At 35.7% G+C, this 22,980-nt stretch overlaps 1 protein-coding gene across 3 annotated transcripts in view; it reads left to right on the top strand.

Annotated features, from left to right (window-relative positions):
• Window positions 1–22,980, top strand: part of ST8SIA4 (ST8 alpha-N-acetyl-neuraminide alpha-2,8-sialyltransferase 4) — a 142,545-nt gene that overhangs the window by 58,584 nt on the left and 60,981 nt on the right. For all 3 annotated transcript variants that reach the window (XR_010318976.1, XR_010318977.1, XM_003404996.4), the window contains exon 4: window positions 5,041–5,334. Coding sequence is in view for 1 of the 3 variants with exons in the window: in XM_003404996.4 (XP_003405044.1) it covers window positions 5,041–5,334 (294 nt within the window). In the remaining 2 variants the exon portion in view is untranslated. The remainder of the gene's footprint in view (window positions 1–5,040; window positions 5,335–22,980) is intronic.

Genomic DNA, 22,980 nt, shown 5'->3' with positions numbered 1-22,980 from the left:
TCTGAACCACTCTGACATTAGTTCCTCATTCCTAATGCGAAGATAATACTATTACTTACCTCAAAATACTGCAGAATAGTTGGTTTCAAGTATATTTGGAACATACTACTCTCACATCAAGAAAGAGAACATAAGAGATTATGTGTTTCAGCTTCTCCTAGCAATTTTGAGAGGGTAACAGCAAAGCCCCCAAACAAACAAGCAACAAAGAGTCCTTGTTCTCTTGGATCTTTACGGTGAGAAGCAAAATGGGAGCAGACAGGATCCAGAAGTTACCTCTGGGGGCAGAAAAAGAAGCAGCTCTTTCATATTACATGGTGAATTGGCAAAGATTGTTCCATTGGTACTGATGGTTTGGGCTGAGGCATTTCAGAGTAGTGTAGAAGAAAGGCAAAGTGAATTGAAAAAATGATAATAACCATGTGTTTGAATAATACTGTTTGTGTATTAACTGAAGGGGAAAGAATCGAATTTAGTTTGGAGTCCACCCAGGATTATTTTTTCTCATATGTTACATGTGTAAAGATGTAATAAATAACCTCTCTTGACCACAGTACATCATGTTTCACCTCAGCATCTCAGATGACTAGTTCTGCACCTAGCACAAGTGTACAAAACACACCATGGAATGAATAGATGAATTAATAAGCATTCTCTTATTGATATTATGAATAATAACTGACAAGACTATATTTTTAGATATGTTATGTCACTGTAAAATAGCACAGATTTGAGTTGGAAAAAAGTTCTGAGCATCTACTGAATGTAGTGTTTGCACAATGAATTCTCAATAAATGTCTGTTGAGTAAATGGAAGAGGGATCTAGTTGTCTAGACCACTGAACTAAAACTTACAAGGAAAATGCAGAGAATATAGACAAATATAATAAATATTTCTTGCTAAGGAGTTCTGTGACCTTGAGGTGTTTATAGATCAAATAAGCATAATTTTCCTTATGCATTTTAAACTAAACTTTTTATATAATCTTGAAATAAATTAAAGTACATTCAATTCTGCATGTAAGAAATGTTGAGAGGCCATCAGATCTGATGTGAGATCAGGAGAGAATTCAGTGATCTAGAGTAAACAAGCAGAGCTATCTGCATTCCTGCAGGTGTTTAATCAATAATGGAGAATAAGCACAAATAAATTGAGAACTGGGCAGTTTAAATAGGGAGTTTGGCCCAGACAACTGATTCTGTGTAAATATTTTCATATTTTTAGCATGCCAAAAAAAAAAGTATAAAAATATATTTAATTTGGTTGAAGATCATAGAGCTTGAGTCTATTAAATATTCTTATGTACTCAGCAGTTTTGACTCACAAAAGTGTAACATTTAAAAACTGGCCACTCTCCTGTTTTATAATGTTAAGAATAACACATGTCCCAAGCATTAATTTCATAAATGCTTGGGACACATTCTGGCTACTTTGAGTACTATAACCCCTAAGATTTAAAAAGAGAAAGATGAAATTGGTGTGATTGTGAATCCATTCATTATCCTGCTTAATCAGCAATATTTTTGCTAATAATTATAAAGTTCACAAGTCCGATGAATTAGCTAGAATACTACACAGCTGGTTGATTGTTTCGTCTTTCATAATGCTTGCTTCGATTATGTGGCATTTAGCTAAATATATGATCAAATGTCTGACTCAGCCATGGACTAGTTAATTTACTGGCCACTTGTGGATGTAATGTTAATCTTTCTTCTCAGTGAAAAGGTAGGCATAGTCACTCCTAGGAAAATGAACAAGCTGGACTCCAACGTAGGTATATTTATGATGTGTCTCTCTGTCACGCTGGTTTTAGTACCTCAGTTACCAGGCCTCACAATGTCTGGTTGTGCTATGTTCAGGTCATAAAAACTACAATAAAGCTCATGTAGTTTGATTAAGTTTTGATGTCCTGTTGTTCCTTTAGTTAGAACCACACTCACTTTGTTGTTGTTATTAGGTGCCGTTGAATTGATTCCAACTCATTGTGACCCTATGTACAACAAAACAAAACACTGCTCAATCCTTTGCCATCCTTACGATCGTTGTTATTCTTGAACCCATTGTTACAACCACTGTGTCAGTCTCTCTCATCGAGGGTCTGCCTCTTTTTCGCTGACCCTCTACTTTACCAAGCGTGATGGCCTTCTCCAGGAACTGATCCCCCCGATAACATGTCTGAAGTATGTGAGACGTAGTCTCGCCATCCTTGCTTCTAAGGAATATTCTGGATGTACTTCTTCCAAGACAGATTCATTCATCCTTTTGGCAGTCCATGGTATATTCAATATTCTTTGCCAATACCACAATTCAAAGGCATCAGTTCTTTTTTGGTTTTCCTTATTCATCATCCATTTTTCACATGCATATGAGGTGATTGAAAATATCATGGCTTGGGTCGGGGCACCTTAGTCCTCAAGGTGACATCTTTGCTTTCCAACACTTTGAAGAGGTCTTTTGCAGCAGATTTGCCCAATGCAATATGTCTTAATTTCTTGACTGTTGCTTCCATGGGTGTTGATTGTGCATCTAAGTAAAATGAAATCCTTAACAACTTCAGTCTCTTCTCTGTTGATCATAATGTTGTCTGCTGGTCCAGTTGTTCTTTAATTGCATCAGATACGTTGGTTTGTCTCTTAGGTCAACGCAAACTCCAGAAATAAGTATCATTCTATTAGTTTCTTTTTGTTTACAAAGTGGAAATTACCTGTTTTTTCAGCACCCAAACTTGTTGATGGATATCTTATTAGCTCTTAAGATTCATGGTGATATAATCATGTTTCAGAAACAAGTTGACTCAATCCTAGAAGACTGAGTGTTGGTAAACATGGCGGAGAGGGGAGGGTTGTAAAATATGTGATAAGAGAAAGAAAGAACGAAGTAATTGACCTTGTTCCTATACAGGTAATTTAGCAGAATACCATCGTTTCTCCTCTTTTTAGCTGTCATGATGCTGATTATTTTTGCAGTTTTTAGAGAAAATATAGATTTTTTTCGACAGTGAAAATCCTCTGAAAGATATTGCTGAAAAATTCTTATAGCAGAGGGATAAGTCTGAAGCTGTCTCCCCTGACAGGAACATATTAACTATAAGGTTAACGAGTATTCTCTATTTTTCCTGAGGAAGGAAAACTGTCTGTGATAATAACGTTCAGAATGTGCTTACTCCACAGTATTCAAGTTCATATTATACTCAGATTGATCAAGATTTTAGACTACTTTTAAAGCTTACGTGGAGTGTATTTTAGGATTTTAAAATTATCAAGCTCTCGTTCTTCTGTGAGCGCCACAGTAAAATGTTTACTTCAGTTTCTTTTCACATATAGTAGTTCTTATTCAGGACAGTCCCATCCCTAATATCCTTACTGTGACAGGGATGAATAATATCTAATTTCGAATAGTGGCACGGATCATGGGAGGGGACAAGTAAATATCATATATTTTAGTGTGTGGAATTAAAGATATATAAAGAGAAATGATTATTGTGTATTTTTTGTTTATGTGTTTTCTCTGGGTAGGTCACCCTAGGAAACATAGAATTTGCTTAATTGTGTGACATGAAAGGTATTTCTTTTAGTTACTAAATGTAGTCAGATATGTGAAAAGTAGTAAGTTGTACTGATTAAGAGAGTCAAGGAAGGATATACAAGCCAGTATTTTCAATAACGCATCAAACACTTTCCTTTTTAATTAAATTTAACATGTTTGAGAATTTAATTAATGTATCAAAATGCACAAGGAAGAGAAATATGAGCAAGTTTCATAATGCAAGCAAAACTGCAGAAGCACGAAATTGGCTTATTTTCCCTTCCCTTAAAAAGCTGAAAAAACAAAAAACCCCTCTACTGTGTGTCTGTATTTATTTTCAAGGGGATATAGATTGAATAAATTCAAAAGATTTTTTTTCCGCCTCAGGAAACTCTTGTCAAAAATCTAATTTTTCACCAATCAGCTAATTAAATCTTGTCTTTTTAGAAAGTTAAAGAATAGTTTTTTTAACTTAGTTTTTTTTTTTTTTAAAGCATAGTTATTTTAAAGCTAAGTATCCAAAGAGCTATGTGACAGACTCAAGGAGGTATCACTAATTGGGTGGAGATGAAACTGAAGGTACTTTCCAAAGCTTGCTTTCTTGTAATAGTTAAACAAGAAAAAAAGCAGGTCTAGACACTTGGTGAAGCCCTTGACAACCTGTTACCACTGAATTGATTCTGACTCATAGGTTTTCCAAGGCTGTAATCTTTGCAGAAGCAGACTGTCACATCCTTCTCCCACGGACCCACTGATGGGTACAGGACCCACAGATTTCCCCACTTCCCCAGACTGAGCATGTGGCCTAACAGGGAAGACAGGCTGCACTTGGTGTGCAGGATGTCCTCAAAAGGAACACAGAGGAGTTTTTGCATTGCTTAAAAATCTCAAAATGTATATTAAATGTGACATCTCCATTTTTCTTACTTTGCATTCCCATTAGGCCTAGAGAAGGGTATTGCAAATATGTCTGTGGAAGATGCTCAAGGGACTTATTCTTTTCCCTTAACCTCAGGGTGCAGGAAAACCATCTTCATTTACTTACATTTATAAAGTTGTTCAAATGACTTAAGCTTGACGAGTGGTGCAGATTAGAAACTCGGGCCCAGGGTGTTTTACTTACATATAGAACAGCATATAGTTTAGAGTTCCTCCTGCATGGCAACAGAGCTCTTGTGAATTTACCACCATAAATTCACCTATTAGGAATCCCTGTCATGTGGTGTTATGAAGATAACTGCAGGGAGTATTCTTAGACAACAGGTGGCATTAAGACAAGTGACACTTTGAACCCTCTACTGGGGGGCACATCCTTATTGAGAATATCTCTGAATGTATGAACACTTAAGTGAAAATGTAATTTTATCAGGCAGATTGTCTCCCCCCTCCCCATACCGCCCGCCTGGCGTGACAATATCTTACGTTTGTTCCCCATTCTTACTTTCACGCAGACCATTTTAGGAGTAAATGTTTCCTATTTGTTTTTCATTTGTCCATTTTTTTCCCCCTCTTTAGGTGTAATTTAGCGCCTGTGGTGGAGTTTGCTGCAGACGTGGGAACTAAATCTGATTTTATTACCATGAATCCATCAGTTGTACAGAGAGCATTTGGAGGCTTTCGGAATGAGAGTGACAGAGAAAAGTTTGTGCATAGACTCTCCATGCTGAATGACAGTGTCCTTTGGATCCCTGCTTTCATGGTCAAAGGAGGAGAGAAGCACGTGGAGTGGGTTAATGCATTAATCCTTAAGAATAAACTGAAAGTGCGAACTGCCTATCCATCATTGAGACTTATTCATGCTGTCAGAGGGTAAGTGTCTGGAAATGCCAGTCTGTCCTTGGCACCACGGAACACATAACTAAATATTTTCTCTAGTCAGGAAGAAGCTTCACTAAAGTCTACAAGTGGATATAAGTTTCTGTTCTTTTGTAATGGTTAGTCTATTCATGAACTTGGATTTTCAGTGTGTATCTTATTTTTTTTTAACTCATTCTTTTTCTTGAAAAAGACAAGTGCTGAACCTGGCACTGGTGTAAGTCTCCTCATGAACAAACAACTGATTTTTTTCCTTTTTTCTGCACTGATACTTTTGAATATGAATAAGAAGTCACAGTAAAATTGATGAGTTTTTGGTAAGGAAACTACCACAGAAGTGCTAAATTGCTAGTGGGCAATATTATGGAAGCATGAATGTTAGATGTGCTGAAGGAGCAATTAAGACCCATCTGTAGTTAAGAGGCCTACTTGTGAGAGAGAAAGCTGGTGAGATACTATGCCTTAATGCTTTCCCCCAAAGTCACAGATGCTGTTTTTATGAATTTAGTCAACATTTCCCTTTTGTTAACATAAGCCCTGAAGAATAACCTAAAAAATAAACTCCTGTTTAAAAGTAGAAAATGACCAAAGGTCCAAAATCAGCCTTGCATTGATAAAAGTGTATAATGTACGTAACTCACAGATAAGCAATTATGTACCTTTATTGAATTCCTACTATAAATACAAAAATGAGGAGGAGCTGACCACTACCTTATAAGGAACGCATAGGATTTGTGGTGGAAACAGAGGCATGTATAATTAGCTAGTGACAAAAATGGAAGAGAAAGGAGTGTCTTAGTTATCTAGTGCTGCTATACCAGAAATACGACAAATGGGTGGCTTCAACAAACAGAAATATATTTTCTCACAGTTGAGGAGATTAAACTCTGAAGTTAGGGTGCTGGCTCTAGGGGAAGGTTTTCTTTCTCTCTGTAGGTTCTGGGGTAGGTCCTCATCTCTTTGAGCTTCTGCTCCTGGGCGATCTTCATTTGGCTTGGCATCTCTTGTTCCCTCTCTCCCCTCTGCTAGCTTGTTTAATCTCTTTTATATCTCAATAGAGATTGACTCAAGATACACCTTACACTAATCCTGCCTCATTAATATAGCAAAGACAGCCCATTCCCAAATGGGATTATAACCACAGGCGTAGAAATCAGGATTTAAAACACATATTTTGGGGGGACACAGTTCAACCCATAGCAGGGAGTATATTGTGAGGAGTGAATAATTTTTCCCTGAGATTTTCAAAGAAGGCTTAAAAGTGTATTTAATATTTGAACTGAACTTTAATAACAGAATAGCAATTATGGGGGGTGTGGTGGAGGGAGAGATAGGGTGGAAGGAAAAGAGAGAGGGAAAAACAAACAAGCAGCAGAAGAAATTGTTATTGCATCATAGAAGGGAACTTAGTCAAGGAAATGATTAAATACATGGTAAACTTTTAGAATAATGGAGACCATCCTGGAGCATTGGAATATCAAGTTTAATTGGAAAGGTAATCAATTTTATCCTGTGTGAAGCACAGATAGATGTCTGAACTGGGGAGAGTTCTTGTAACCGTGCAGGCTCTACATTGACAAGGAGAGGTGTTAGAGACTGGAAGACCACGAGGTGCAGAAGCAGTGGGCGTGCAAAGAAGGCCATGTTCAGGGGACCAGTTAAAACCAACCAATAAAAGACTTAGAAGAGAAAGATTTTCCAAGCCCAGAATTAAAAATAGTTTGCTTCATATACTGTAATTGGGGATGGGGTAAGGTTTTTTTTTTTTTTTTTTTTAATTGAGATACTTTCCTTCAAGAATTTACCGTATCCTTTTTTAAGCCTCCAGACAGTTTCCTGGATCATGCTACTCTGCACACATTTAAATAGCAATTTTATTACCGTTACTGGGTGCCATCGAGTCTATTACGATTCATAGCGACCATACAGAACAGAGTGTAACTGCCTCATAGAAACATATTGCCATATCTTTCTCCTGTGGAGCAGCTGGTGGATTCCAACTGCTGACCTTTCGGTTAGCAGCCAAGTGCTTAACTAGTGCCACCAGGGCTCCTTCCAATCTTATAACTAGACTATGACTAGTCAGCATTCATTTTCTTGGTGTTTGACAAGAGGTGTCTACAAAGTAAGATAAAATATATTCATTTGAGATAAGTAGCTGTGTTTTTTTTTTTTTTTTTAGTTACAAAGATTCCTAGAAATTAGAATTTTACTCTGAAAAAACAATGCATTCTTAATGGAGTAACTTTACAGCGCATTGTGATACCACTTGATTTAGAGAAAAAACAAAGAAATCACTGACCTGTCTGACACACACACACACACACACACACACACACACCACAATCCATTGAGAACTGATTAAGATAAAATAGAAAATAAAAACTTTTTTTTTTTAAACTAAGTACTCCCTGACTACGTGAAACTCTGAGAAAGTTTAATATTACTCTGAATTAGGGCTTCCCCCTCCTAGATTCTGGCTTATATTTCTGGTTTCAATACCAACAGCAAAGCTTAAAATAAGAGGCATGTTGAAATACAGAACATTGAATAACTTAGAATATAGGTAAAATTATATATGATTAACATCTGTGAACTTGTACAGGCTTTTTGCAGATCTTTTAAACATATGGAAACCCTGGTGGCGTAGAGGTTCAGTGCTACGGCAGCTAACCAAGAGGTTGGCAGTTCAAATCCATCAGGCACTCCTTGGAAACTCTATGGGGGCAGTTCTACTCTGTCCTATAGGGTCACTACGAGTCGGAATCGACTCGACGGCAGTGGGTTTGGGTTTTTAAACATATAATTTACAGAGCCTTTTAGTCATTAGTTTATCAATACTCCCCTTTTATCATCTGTCCTATTCACTTTTCTTCCATAATTGTTATAAATGTATACTACCTCACTAACACCTGAGCAGGTTATTCCAGATAGCAACAAGGCTAAACCTCTGATCACTGTGGAAATTAATTTTATGCTTTCTTTTGAGTACTGTGCCTTTGACCAGACTGGTTTTGAACTCTCCAGAAAGAACTTGTCTTGCTGTATTCCTGCTTATAAACCTACGTAGAATAAAAACCAGTTGCCATCCAGCCCATGGCAACCCCATGTGTGTCAGAGAAGAACTGTGTTTCATAGGGTTTTTAATGCCTGATCTTTTTGAAGTAGATCGCCAGTCCGTTCTTCCAAGGCACTGCTGGGAGAACTCGAATTACTGTCCTTTTGGTTAGCAGCTGAGTGCTACCCAGAGACGCCATAAATCTACATATCTCCACTTAAAGGGTCAAATGACTGAGTTCTAAACTGTAGCCAAAGATATAAAAATAGCTCTAAAGTGGCCTTTCATCTTTCAATGGAAATTTATACACCTGATGTACTTGGGAAAGTAATCAGTAGTATTTCAACATAATATGTATTCTCTACAAAGCTATGGAATCCTCAAAGAAAATAAAAAAAGTCTAAACACTGATGAAAGAAGGCCGATACATCTGATATGACCGTGAAGACCTGTTGTTTAAGTATCTGTTTTATATCTCCTTTGAATTCTATCAGAACAAAACCCGTGGTTAATACAGTTCAGCAAACTAGCTTAGAATGTTTCATATCTTCTGTTGATTACTGGAATTTGATAGTTCTCATGAAAGTTTTAGAGCACTCAGGACACACATTTTAGAGTAGGCATCATGACAATGTTAAAATAAGAAAGCCCTTGTAAGTACTACAATCACAGTTAGGAAGTTTAAGTGATTTGGAAAACAAAAATTTCATGGACACAAAGAGGATTTTTTAGACAGTAAGTGAAACAGGAGAAAATAATATAGCTGGTTATGATTTGAAAAAGAATGCTGCAAAATAGTGAAAGAATAATCTTATAGGGACAAATAGAAGATGTATCTACTAGTTTAAAAGAATACAGAAGCCCCACATAGACATTTTTTTTAATATTTTAGTTTTTCTTGGGAACAATAAAACAATTTTCATAAAATCTTAACAGTGAAAGGGGGCTTTTGAAACTTTAAAATTACTTGTTGAAACTTTAAAAATGTGACTATAAGATAGGAAAATTAAGGTTTTTCCTTTATGTATTTAAAATAAAATTATCAATGCACAGCTTAAAATCTCTGGAAAAAAGTTTAAACCATTAATGTTATTTATATAATGGTTTTAAATTATTATGCCAGACATATGTCAAAAGATATTTAATAAAATATTGAGATAGGCAAAAAAACCCTCCTATCTTTATAATTAATTTGATACATAATAAAATCTAAGTGTTTTGAGTAAGATGGTTATAATTTATTTTATTTTGTTTAACATAGTGGGGAAAAAAAATCAAACAGTATACAGAAAGTGAACCCTCAGGTCTGCTACCAAACTACTGTAAAGAATTTCTTGAGAGTTTTTCCAGGAAATGACGATAGATAGATAGATAGATAGATAGATAGATAGATAGATAGATAGATAGATAGATAGATAGATAGATAGATAGATAGATAGATTAGATAGGTAGATAGGTAGATAGGTAGATGATAGACAGATGATAGATAAACATATATTAAAATTATGTTTATATGTATAAACACATATATGTAAATTTTGTTTGTAGTCCTACAACTGGAATCATATGTACTCCTCTGCACTTTGTGTTTGTAAATTAATACATCTTGTTAAATTCTTATCAGCACTTATAGATATAATACTTTATTTTTTAATAAGTATAGTATTATACTTTTATATCTGCTTCATCAATCTTGTTTGATGGGCATTTATATTATTTGCAGTTCAATTTGCTTACTTTTATTTTGTTATTACAGATATTTTAAAGGATAGGAATAGGCGGCATTAGGAAGAAAAAGTAAATTTAAAACCTGGCTTTATAAATGTATTTTGTATACGAACCAAAAAAACCCATTGCCGTTGAGTCCTTTCCAACTCATAGCGACCCTGTAGGACACACTAGAACTGCCCCACAGGGTTTCCAAGGAGCAGCTGGTGGATTCACACTGCCAACCTTTTGGTTAACAGCCAAGTTCTTAATCACTGTGCCAGCAGGGCTCCATTTTTATACAAGTATGGAAGGATTTAACCTATTCAGAGAATTGTATTTAAGAGCTTAATTGCCTTCAAACTTAGCTCTGTATATAATCAGTTCTGGAAAAAAAAATGTAAACTTTTGTACTTGTACCATTCCTCCCTGTCAATTATTATGAATTAATATTAAAATATTTAATCTAAAAATTAGGTATTTAAGTCTTAAATATTTCATAAACATGTATAAGCCATTCGTTTTATTTCAACTCTACTGCAATAAGATAGCTGTCCTATATTTTTACCTCGTTATAAGTATTACTTTGTTTTGACATAAATATTTCTGTAGTAGTGGCTGTATTGTTGCTGTGTGCTGTCCAATTAATTGCGACTCATAGCAACCCTATAGGACAGAGTCGAACTGTCCCATAGGATATCCTAGGCTGAAATCTTTACGGGAGCAGATCGTCAGGACTTTTCTACTGCAGAGCGACCGGTGAGTTAGAACCGCAGACCTTTAGGTTAGCAGCTGAGCTGTTAACCATCGTGTCACCAGGGTTCCTTATAATAGGGGCTATACTGTCATTAAATTGGCAAGATACTGTTTTGTCTTAATCAAGACTCACAGATGATTACTGACACTGATAAAAAGACAATTTTCTGTGAAATCTCTGGCATAATAAATAATTCTAAGGTTATTTAATATTTTTGTAAGCAAACAAACATGTCCATCAGAAAGATTTTTAAGGGAAAGATAAATGGAGTTTATATAGATTTTTATAATTTTTACACAATGACTACTATGTGTGATTTTTGATATTTATCTTTTAGTAGAGAATACACAAACTACCCTTATATTTGAAAAATTCTCCAAATCTTTTCTAGCTGTGAGGATAATCAGATGACTACAAAACAACCGTGTGAGTGTAAGATTCATTGACTATATGACTGCCTTGAATTTGCTCGGAAATAAGAATTTTCATTTGAAATGCTTGGGACGTCACTCATGACTTCCAGTGATGGTTCTCAAATTGGAGTTCACAGATGTATTATGGAGGCTCTTAAAAAATGTCCTTTAAAAAGGACTTGCGTGTTGATACAAACTGAGAGCACTGGTTTACAGAAGTTTTAGGAATGATTAAGAACATGATTTCCAGGGAAGGTCAACATGAATTTCACTTTTTCTGACCTTGGACAACATTGTTTACATCCTTGATCTCAGGTGTATAACCTTTAATATGTGGACGTGGACATAAATAATCATTTCGATTCTTTTGGGCTCTGAGTTTCACTGGTTGTATACTTTGATTGTCCTCACACAGTTACCTATTTAAACCACCACAGTAAACATTTCTACTTTGTTTTCATAAACTCCTCAGGAATGTCTTCTTCATAACCTCCTAAGGAGGCTCATTTAACCTTTGAGCATCATGATAATTAAAATAGCTTACTGAAATATTTCTGCCTTAAAGTCGTTTCCTGTTAGAATTTAAATATTCTTCGTATTCTTCAAGACCATAACTACACCCATAAAAAAAAAAAAAACGTAGTCATCTAAAAATTTTTTAACAGTAAAAGAGATACATACCTGTACGTGCAGGCACACACATACACACATATCAGTTTGGTACAGAGCCATTTAGGCTACTGAATTTGCCCTTTCTTTATATTTATTCCGTTTTTAAACATTAAAATTTTTTTTTTCTTTTTGCTGCATCGCTCTTTCTGTTAAGTGCAAATTGTGGAAGGATTTTTCCTTGAGTAGTGTTTATATATGTCGTATATATGAATTGGAGCCCTGGTGGCATAGTGATTAACAGCTGAGCTACTAACCAAAAAGTTGGCAGTTCAAATCCACCAGCCGCTCCTTGGAAACCCTAGGGGCAGTTCTACTCAGTCCTATAGCATCGCTATGAGAGGGAATTGACTCGACAGCAACAGGTATTAGTATATTATATATATACTGACAAAGTAGCAATGTATAGTATATAATCTAGTGTACTAATAGTATATGTTATACCAGGCAGTATTTCATTCTCTGATGGCAACGGTGTACATACAGGATCACTATGAGTTAGAACAAACTCGATGGCACCTGACAACAACAACATAATATGTGCATGTGCACACACATACACTTTTATTCTATGCAGGTTGTTTTGCTAGACCTTTTTTTATTTCAGCCATATTGTCAATAAATACATTGGCTTTCTTCATAGTGATGATATATTGTTGATTCATATTCAACTTGTGGTCACTTGGGATTTTCAGAGATTGGTCCTGTCATGCTTAATTTGTTGCAGAAATCCCCCATCTTCTTTATGTTGCTGGTTTGAAATGTACCATCTTGGATTTATCCCTAGTAATTTCATCTTGTGTCGGGAGTGTGGGTATTATTTTACATTGTTACTTTAGCTGACTGATTTTGAATTAATTCTTTTCATTCAAAATATAAGAAAATGTTTTGATCATCTGCATATTACATGATCATTACCCTTATTTCTTCATTTTTGTCATTAAATAAAAATATGTCAAACAATAGGATATCACTAAATATTCCCTTCCATGTTTCCCAGTGTTTTTGTAGATCATTGATGCTTACTTTTGGCATACATGCCTTAACATAGCTGTAATGATTAATACCATAATTTCTAGTCCCTGGATATAAATACCATAGAAGGCATAACAAACCTTACAGAAATCAAATCAATTGACATATCTAGCTAATCTCCTTACTGAGTGTCACTGTATTACAAAAAATTCATTTGGTCAGGCATAATTTGCTATTAAAAAAGAACACAGATTAGTTTCTTGTTAGAATGTCTAATTTCTATATGGTACCTACCAAATGAACAGGTAGTATTTCTGCACAACCTCCACCATCAATGTTTTTTCAGTTTTGAGACTAGCACAAAAATACTATTTTTGAAACTTCAGTTACTCTACTCAACTTTCAGGTGTGAAAAAATCTGTCAATTTTAAATGAGAATGAAAATAAACAACTATGTAAAATTAGAGTGCTCCTCAGCAGAATAGTTCCGTGTCATTTTTCATGTTTTCAGAATAATTTGAATTGGGCTAGGCTCTCCATAGAACCCCAGTAGGAGTATAGGATCGAATAGACTGTCAGTAGACTTAAGGAAATTGAGTTTATCATGGTCAGTCAAATGGATTATCCTGGCGTATTGAATCAACTCAGTCACATGAGGAAAAACAATTTTAAAAAACAACTTTGAAAATGAAAACATTCACTTCAACAGCTTTCTGAAAATGACTTGCTTGTTTTAAATTTAGTCTTATGCCAAAAAAATATTCCCATATGGTTTCTATTTTGACCAATGAGCAATGCAGCTGTACTGTATCTCTTTACATGTGTCTTAGTTTAGTGTTTCTGAGTAGCTGGATACTACATAGTAAAAAAAATAAGATATTTTAAAATCTCATGAAATTTTCATGATGGAATATTTCCTTCCTTACTGGTGGGCCTTGATATTCATCCTTCTGGCATTGCAATGTTTCCTGAGATCTTAATTTGGTTACCCTTGATTGTTCAGATTCCATTTTGAAATGTGAAAAATATAAATACATTTGTATGCCTCAAACCAGAACTTACGAAAAACAGAGCTGCCAGCCTGCCCCTGGGCAACAAGCTTTTTCCAGTTCGTTTGGATTATCTCTCATTGAAACTAAAAGGCTCTGCAAAATATCTAGAAGTTCTTTTGAGGAGGAGGTAAGCCTTCAAGGCACCTCTGGGAATTGACAGGCTGTGGTTTATCTCCTTGATACGCTTTTTTAAATTTCTTCTCCATCTGGATCATTTATAGGCTTTCTTCAATATTCTTTTAAAGTTAAATTCCCCTTGGGCATAAATTCCCACTCTTCTCACTTTCTCTGAGCTTGACCAGGGTTTCTTTTCTCTGTATTCTCTTCACAAGTTTATGTACAGCAGGAGGGAAACCATGCCAAGAAGGGAGGCATGAATCCTAAATAGCGAATACAGAACTGGGATAACTTGTCCTCCCAGCAATTTATTAATTGATCAAACTAATATGTATTGAGAAACAACTTGTGCCAAGAATCTGCAAATAGTGACATTAATGCTTGCTAAATTTTACCTGCCTGTGATGCACTGGGGAGCCCTGCTGGTATAGTGGTTATTCAGGCTGCTAAACAAATGGTCAGCAGTTTGAATCCACCAGCTGCTTTTTGGAGCCCCTCCGTCCTGTAGCATCGCTATGAGTCGAAATGGACTCAGTGGCAGTGGAAGGGTGCCTTGGTGGCATGGTTAAAAGTCGGCTGCTAACTGAAATGTTGGCAGTTCGAATCCATTAGCCACTTATTGGAAACCCTGTAGGGTAATTCTGCTCTGTCCTATAGGGCCACTATGAGTTGGAATTGACTCGATGGCAACAGGTATAGTCTTGTTAAGGAGCCCTGGTAGCATAATGATTAAGCACTCAGCTGCTAACCCAAAGTTCAGCAGTTTCAACCCACCAGCCTCTCTGAGAGAGAAAAGATCTGGCAATGTACTCCCATAAATACTACAGCCTGGAAAATCCTATTGGGAGGTTCTGTTCTGTAACACAAGGTTGCTCGATTCCAGGGCACGCAACAACAATAACATGATCTTGTTAGAATAAAAAAATAAATGAAAAATAGCATTTTCTGATTAAAAGACTAAATGGATTATAATACAGAAGTGAGATTCTTGAGAACATCTAGACTGACCAACTATAAATTTATTCTAGCTGCCTGAGAAAGTTGACTTCATTCTATGATTTAGCAGCTTAGATTTCTCTTTGAGTATTATCTTTCAAAATCTTCTCCAATGTATATGTAGAAAGAGACTATTAAAATTTGAAAAATAATTTATCTTGGTGATTTCTGGAAGAAAATTGGTTAAACACTTAAACCAAGGAAAAAAATTGATTTTCATTATTATTATTTTTTTGTTTGTTTATCCAAGACTGAAATTTAGCATTCAGAACAAAGGTTTATACTCCAATATTTGAGAGATACAGGGAAAATTCCTGTATTTACGTCATAGGATATATTCATGACGTGTGTTTTATTTTGCCTTTCTACTTTCAAGGTTCATGTTCTAATGAGTAGAAAACACAGTCTCAGAATTTCCCTTGTTTCTCTGACCTTTGAGGAAAAAAGAGGAACACTGATCATCATGCAAAGTGTGTCTTGAGTTAATCTGTGTAAAGCTATTCTAATTTTAGTCTAGGTGACTGGGTAATGTCTTCATTCAGAGAGTTCTTAAATACATTAAAATGATTAATCATGAATTTGAAATGAAAGGTAAATGTATCATAATGAATTTCAAGGGAGTGAGCATGACTACTGTCTGAGTTTACTGAACAGAGATATGGAATTAAGTACCCCATAGATCTTTAAAAATTGACATTTCTTATGACCTTAGGATATTTTAGATATAGTTTCATTTGAAGAGAGTAGTTTAGATTAGGCATTCCCATATGATTGATCATAGCCAATTAGCTACTCTAGTCCCCAGTGTGATTGATAACATGGCCACAACCTCTGACCACTCATTCCAAGTTATAGCTAAAGATATTTGAATTGCCAGCTCAATATACTAGTAAGATACGCTAAGGAAATAAGGCAAAAGACTTGAGGATCAACCACCGGAATTTTCATGTAGAAAATAAGTTACTTTGCCTTTGAGATGCCAGTGTGCCAGCACACCATGATTCCTATTGATAAACAAACCACCTCCCCTTCTTTTTCTCTCTTCTCCACCTTACCCAAGTCATTTAAAAATCTGGCTGAGTAAGTAAATACGCCATACCAGAATAAGTTTCAAGACTTCAGCTATAAAAACATTTTTAAAGACCCTTTAACAATTCTTTTTAGCTCTGTGATTCTATAAATCGGCAACACAGCTGAAAGCACATTGTCCCAGGGACAGGTTGGTAGCCCTGTCTCCTAGTTTGGGCCCTACACCTGTGAATGACACCTCAGGAATAAGTCATTTACCTTTCATGTTTCATTAATGAAATGAGACAACTGTTCGGAGACTAGAGAAGAATCACAATGACAGAAGCCCTAGTCAGGACCAGCGTTTAGTGGTGAGAACAGAAACCACATTGCAGTGATCTGCGTCTGACACCTCCTCAGACTGCCCTCATCAATGTGTGTCCCAAACAGCCAGGGCTACTTTCCGTTCCCAACTAATCTTCTTTGTTATGTATCTAGAAATGAATGGTCCAATATGGTTTTCTGATGGCTATATTTAAACATAAAAAGTGGAAGACCCTCAATGAGATGGATTGACACAGTAGCTAAAGTAAATGGGCTCAAGCATAACGATTGTGAGGATGGTGCAGGACTGGGCAGTTTTTCCTTCTGTTGTACGTAGGGTCTCTATGAGTTGGAACCAACTCGACGGCACCTGAGAACAACAACAACATATTTAAACATAATATATGGCTGTTGGTATACGCAGGGAATAATGTTCAATAGTTTCATTTGAGAACCACTCAAATCCCATTGTATAAGAGACAATTTTTTGCACAGTTGTTTTCAGATTAGTGTCCATTGTCCTAATCATTTCCTTTATTCAAATAATTTTATGCTAGAACTGTCTCTTGTGAGGAATAAATGAGAGTAAAATCTTAAATTATTTTTCAGTTCTTCTTAAGAAAGGATATTTTCCAGCATATTTTAGGAGCTCTGGCATTCTAACATGGCATTGTTAATACCTGTAGGTAGATCAGGAATCTGCTGTATAGTAAGTTTTTGTATGTGCCATGACGACTTCCCCATTTTTCAAAGAACTTACATCTGGAAAACTTGAAAGCTTTTTAATCTCAAAAAAAAATAAGAGTAATAATAAAAAATTGAAGTTCGAATATCCATGAAAGAGATAATGAATAACTGTAATAAATAAGTACACATTAGGTTGAATATAACTCATAACTAATTCTTATGCAAGGGAACCTAAAGGAAAGAAATCCTGAAGGTCTATGAATAGATTTTGGGGGTCTGAGGAGCAAGGAGTTGAAGTGAAAAAGATGTAGTGGCAGCAGTACTGCTGGATTCTGTCGCTCACGTTGTCCCTCAGAATACACATTCTTATCCAGCTGGATCATGAAGTTAAGCAGCACAGTTAAGCTCAAAAACTCGTTGCCATCTTTATAAAAGCAGATTGCCAGGCCTGTCTTCCAACTGGGTAGGTTTGAACAGTGGCATCACTAGGGAGGTAGGGAGATATGGGGGATACGGACCGCACCAGGTGACACTCTCAGAGGGGGTGACACCAAAGTGATTGTTTATAAAAGTTTTGTGCAGTATTTCAGCAGAAATGTATTATTTTTTTATAAAAATATCCCTGTAGTTAGTTATGAAAACCCTGTTGGTGTAGTGGTTAAGTACTACGGCTGCTAACCAAAAAAGGTCGACAGTTTGAATCCACCAGGCACTCATTGGAAACTATGGGGCCGTTCTAGTCTGTCCTATAGGGTCGCTATGTGTCAGATCAGCTCAATGGCGATGAGTTTTTAGTGGGTAGTGTATAAACCAAAAACCCGTTGCCGTCTAATGGATTCCAACTGATAGCGAACCTGTGGGTTAGTGTGGAATTGCCCCACAGGGTTTCCAAAGAGCGGCTGGTGAATTCAAACTACTAACCTTTTGGTTAGCAGCTGCGATCTTTATAACAACAACGAAAATTTTCATAGGCCCATCCTACATGTATCAATATACCTACAAGGCTAAAACTCTAATTAACTTACTTTTTGAAACTTCCGTCAAAGGTGTCATTATTACCATATTAAAATAATGCTTAGAATCACGAGGTTCGTCTGCCTGCACCACAAGCCCGCTGCTGTAATTTTTTGTTGCTGCCGGTGTTTTTATAGTAACTGATTTTGTCAAATTTTCTGGTGTTTTAGCTACAATATTATGGTAATTAGTATTTGTGAACCTACATCAATAACTTCTTTGAGAATGAAATAGTAATCAAAGGAAAAGGAGGAGAAAATAAAAAAAGGCTTCTGCTCAGTTACTGATATTGAATCTAATAGTGCTGTAATTCAACGTAGAAAGATTTTACAGAAAAATTTTGTTGTTAGTATTCATATAATCTAAGAAATGCCAGATTTAAGGAATTTACTACTGTATCACGTATTATTCTAAGACTAAAATTGGTAATACACTTAGATATAAAACAATAGTTGGTTTCATAACTCTGGTAACAGAGAAATTGACAGTTTTAAACATGAAGTAGAGGCAATGCTCTGTTTCTTGATACATTTTTAGAAATATAACTTAAATCTTAAATTCAGCTTTTTTAAATTTTCTTTAAGAAATCAGTGTCTTGCAAACATATATCTGACTTTAATGACATTTTGAGCATTTAAGTTTGAATTATGGTTTAAAAAAATAGTAACACATTAAAAAGTGAGTTGGTGAAAGACATTGATTTCAATGAAGTCATTCACAAGTTCACAGCTTTGAAGGTCAGGAAAGGAAAGTTCTGATGTAGTCAAGATGTTCAGTAAATGCTGAAATGCTTCTGTATTTGTTCCTGTTTATTTTTATGGTATTATTTCATTTATAAATATATTTCCACATGCATTTATCTACAACTTCTACATTATCTAGGCCTTTATTGATTAGGCAAGCCTAGTCCATTTTTTTTTTTAATCCATTAATGGAAATCTTGGTGGTGTAGTGATTAAGACTATGGTTGCTCACCAAGAGGTCGGCAATTCGAATTTGCCAGGCGCTCCTTGGAAACCCTATGGGGCAGTTCTACTCTGTCCTATAGGGTCACTATGAGTCGGAATCGACTCCACAGCAGTGGGTTTGTTTGTTTTTTTTTTTTTTGGTTAGTCCATTAATGTATCTCATGTAATGGTAAAGTTTACCATTAAAATGAACATAATTTTAATGTAGTTCTTAAAAGTTTTTCTTCAAATTCTGTTGCTTTCTTACCAAATTTTTACTTTCACCACATTAAACTATGTAAATGTAAATACATTTAGTCTGTGCATATGATATTATAATTTAAAAGTGTAATTTTAATTTTGCTAGTTGTTTATGTCACCACTACTGCCATTACATTTGGTAATATACAGGAATTACGACTTACAAGTAACATTAATATAAAAAAATGTTACTAAGAATTTTGTATGGTCTGGTACAGGAGGAGGCTCATGGAGAAGGAGTTACACCATGAATTACCACATTGGGTGACACCATCCCTAGTGATGTTGCTGGGTTTGAACTGATAACCTTTAGATTACTAGTTTAGCACAAACCCTTTGTGCCCCCCAGGGACTTTCAGCAAAGCTCAGTACCCAAAAATCGTAGATGACAATTTGCTGCTCTGTATTGGCTAAATGCCAGCTGCTTTTTTGTTTTTACGTGAGTTTCAGTGCAAAATAGTTACCTCGGCAGTGATGTTATCTAGCTGTGTTCTCTGATTAAGATTTTCTGGTGAGAATGTCAAATGGCAGCGTGTTAAGAATTCAGTTACAACCATGCAATTGTACCCTGGTTTCACTTTTATCCACCAAACCCTTATACCAAAGACCATACTGATGGTTAAAAGGAGTGTGTTGCTGAGAGTGGGCTGTCAGCCGGCACTTTATCAATAATTTCTTAGTAAGAATAAACTAGTTTTATTTCTGGCAGTATACATTTTTGTCGCTACCAAGTCATTTTCATAATGAAAGCATGGTTTGTATTTCTTGTCCCAGTCTCTAATTACTCAGTTAAAACACACTTTTGGAGAAAGTGTTGTCCTTTGATGTCACTCTGAAGATAGTAAAGTCAGCAGAACAATACATTCGTCCTGCTGTAAAAAATCAAGTAATAGAGCGATAAAGTAACAAAATAATTAGAAATTCGTAGGTACAAAGCTTGTGTAGACGTCCCTGGATGAATTATGCAACTGAATTTCCTTGGCCTTTGCTTATAACAATAACAGAGAAATTTGCTAAAATTCATTTAGCTGTAGAACCAAGTAACTTAGTTTGGATTTAGAGCTTCCTTGGTGCAGATACTTAAGGATGTTGGCACCAGTTACAAACTTGGATGAAATTAATAGCTGAAACAATCATGAGACAACTAGATATTTTTTAACAATCTAAAATGCCAGAAATTCTGTATTATACTTTTAATATTTTTAACAATTTATTCTAATGACTAGCTTCTTTTCCTTTTCTCCAGTAGATCTTACTTAAAGGAAAATTATTACTTATACCTAAAATTCTGGTTTTCCAGTTTATTCCATTGAAGATCTTACTCCCTCTCAACAGACTTAGGTAAACTTTCTTCAGAAATTATTTTCTAGCCACATAAATCTTCACAATAAAACAAGCTGATCTGAAACCAAAAATTCTGTGTCTCAGCTAGTGCTTGAGAAAACTGTACAGTCATTATAAGTGTTGGACAGTTCCTATTTTAAAATAATAAAAATTAAGAAAACAATGGTGGGTAAGGTGTAGGGCTTTTAACAAAACTCTCACCTTTATTCCTTTATTTGTCCTTGTTAACCTTCAGCATAACGAGAGAGAGAGAGAATGCTCAATACTTTGTGGAATCCCATATGTGTTACAGTCACATAACCCATCAGCAGGTTTCCATTAATAAAAGTCACTAGTAGAAAGAACCAATGCTGCTAAGATTTTGTAGTTTGTTCAGCTGGCAAATAGTTTCTTTCTCTTTTCCCTTGAAACAGATGCCTACAACGTAATTGCTGTCAGATTCAAAATTAGGAAACTGATTATTTCACGGGAAATAACACAGACTATGTTTCATACAAACACTTTAGTGATGCACAAAGCATGACTTTCCTATCAGACTCAGAGAATAATGAAGTAGAGATTTTTCATTTAAAAAGTTTTCAATGAAACAACAAAACACTTGAAATCACATAATCCCACAGTATTTGGAAAATAGGAGGAGACATGTTTCTGCTATCACACAGTCACTCCCTCAACAAACATTTAAAGAGGGCCTGTCTAGTGCGAGGAGCTGAGGCAGGCCCAGGGCTGCAGAGAAGATAGCCGATGACTGAATACCCACCTTGATAGCCCAGAGGTTTACATGAGGAAGGGAGAAAGTCTTTTGGGAATGCTAGTCCAAGGAATTTGGCAAATGCTTAGAATACCTCCAATTGGATTGTGAGTGGTCACCGACTAAAGATGCACCAAAGAGTTTTCATGCAGGGTTAAAGCTAAGGGTATAGACTAAAAATTTACAGTAATGCCAATCCAGAAGTTATGTGTCAGAGCTATATGCTGCACAATAGTCTTTGTCTGAAAGAACTAAACATAGTGTTTTCTAACACTTTACAGCTTGAAACAAAAAGATAGTATTAATCAGAGTCCCGATTTCCAAAAAGCTGCAGAATCCAAACCATGAACTTAACTTGTTAAAATTTATTCAGAAAGCCATGGAAGGTGAAAAGAGGAAGCAGCTTTCCAACTACTGAGAGAAGTAATCTCTTTAGAAATAATTCAAGGTCACAGAACAAAAATGTGTTCAAAAAAATTTATGAATCTCTCTTCTTTCCTACCATGATCTATGATAGATGCGACATTTCCCTTCTGGTTTTCTCATTAACTTGTAGTGCACAGGGACCAAGTCTTTGGATTGTTCACTGGGATAAACACTGAGTGTGATAATGAGGAAGCATACTGTGATTGCAAACAGATTAGGTGAGGGAAAGGGGTACTTAATAAGGAATAAAACAGTCAAAAGCAATTACAAATGAGCAAACAAAAAACCAACTAGACAAACTATCTTCTTTTTGCTCTATTTTGTTTTATTCTTTTGTCTCCATGTAATAGGAAACCGTTGGAGAGGTGGCTCCTTTTTTTTTTTTTTTTTTTTAATACACTTAAGTAACCCAGGGTCTGGAATGTTATAAGAGCAAATACAGACAGAGTGGGAAAGAACTTCTATAGCAGACAAAAAGCTATTTAAAAGCCATGCTGCCCTGACTGGCCGGGAGATGATGGAGACCTGTGGTTTCCTCTGTAGCTCTCAGTGTGTTAAGAAATAGCTTTGCATTGTCCAGCATTATGACTCACAATGAAGTGAGCTGCTTGGGAAATTTTGCACCCCCCTCAATATTCTGGACATTTTAATACTTAGGTTTGATTGGGAATTTTCTAACCAAGGTGATGGTTGGTGATATTGGGGAACATTTTCATAACCTCTTCCCTATTCCCTTGTAGCAACGCATTGAAAACTAGTTTTGTAGTCTCTTTGAAAATCCCCCATATTTACCCTAAAGAAAACTCTAACATTGCCATGCGTTTTTTCTTTTTTCATATTTTATCAAGCAGTTATATTTCCAGCTTTTGGTTTCCTTCATATAGTTCTAAATGTTTCCCTAAAGTAAGTACAAAATATTTGAAAATGTTGAAAAAGGTGTGATGTAATTCATAGCTGCTTTGAGTCAGAATTGCCTTGAAGGCAATGGGGTTTTTTTTTTTTTTTGGAAGAAATCAAAGGTCATTTGAAAGACATTGATTGAAGACTCATTTCAAGCATTGGCCAAGTTTGCAGTGTCAAACTGATGGGACCATGTAAAATATAAAAGTTTTTTGTCAGGAATAAATGGTTACA

This window comes from Loxodonta africana, chromosome 2, assembly GCF_030014295.1.
Source record: "Loxodonta africana isolate mLoxAfr1 chromosome 2, mLoxAfr1.hap2, whole genome shotgun sequence".
Lineage (NCBI taxonomy): Eukaryota > Metazoa > Chordata > Mammalia > Proboscidea > Elephantidae > Loxodonta > Loxodonta africana.
The sequence above is the reverse complement of the archived record's forward strand: the minus strand, read 5'-3'. Positions and strand labels throughout refer to the sequence as shown.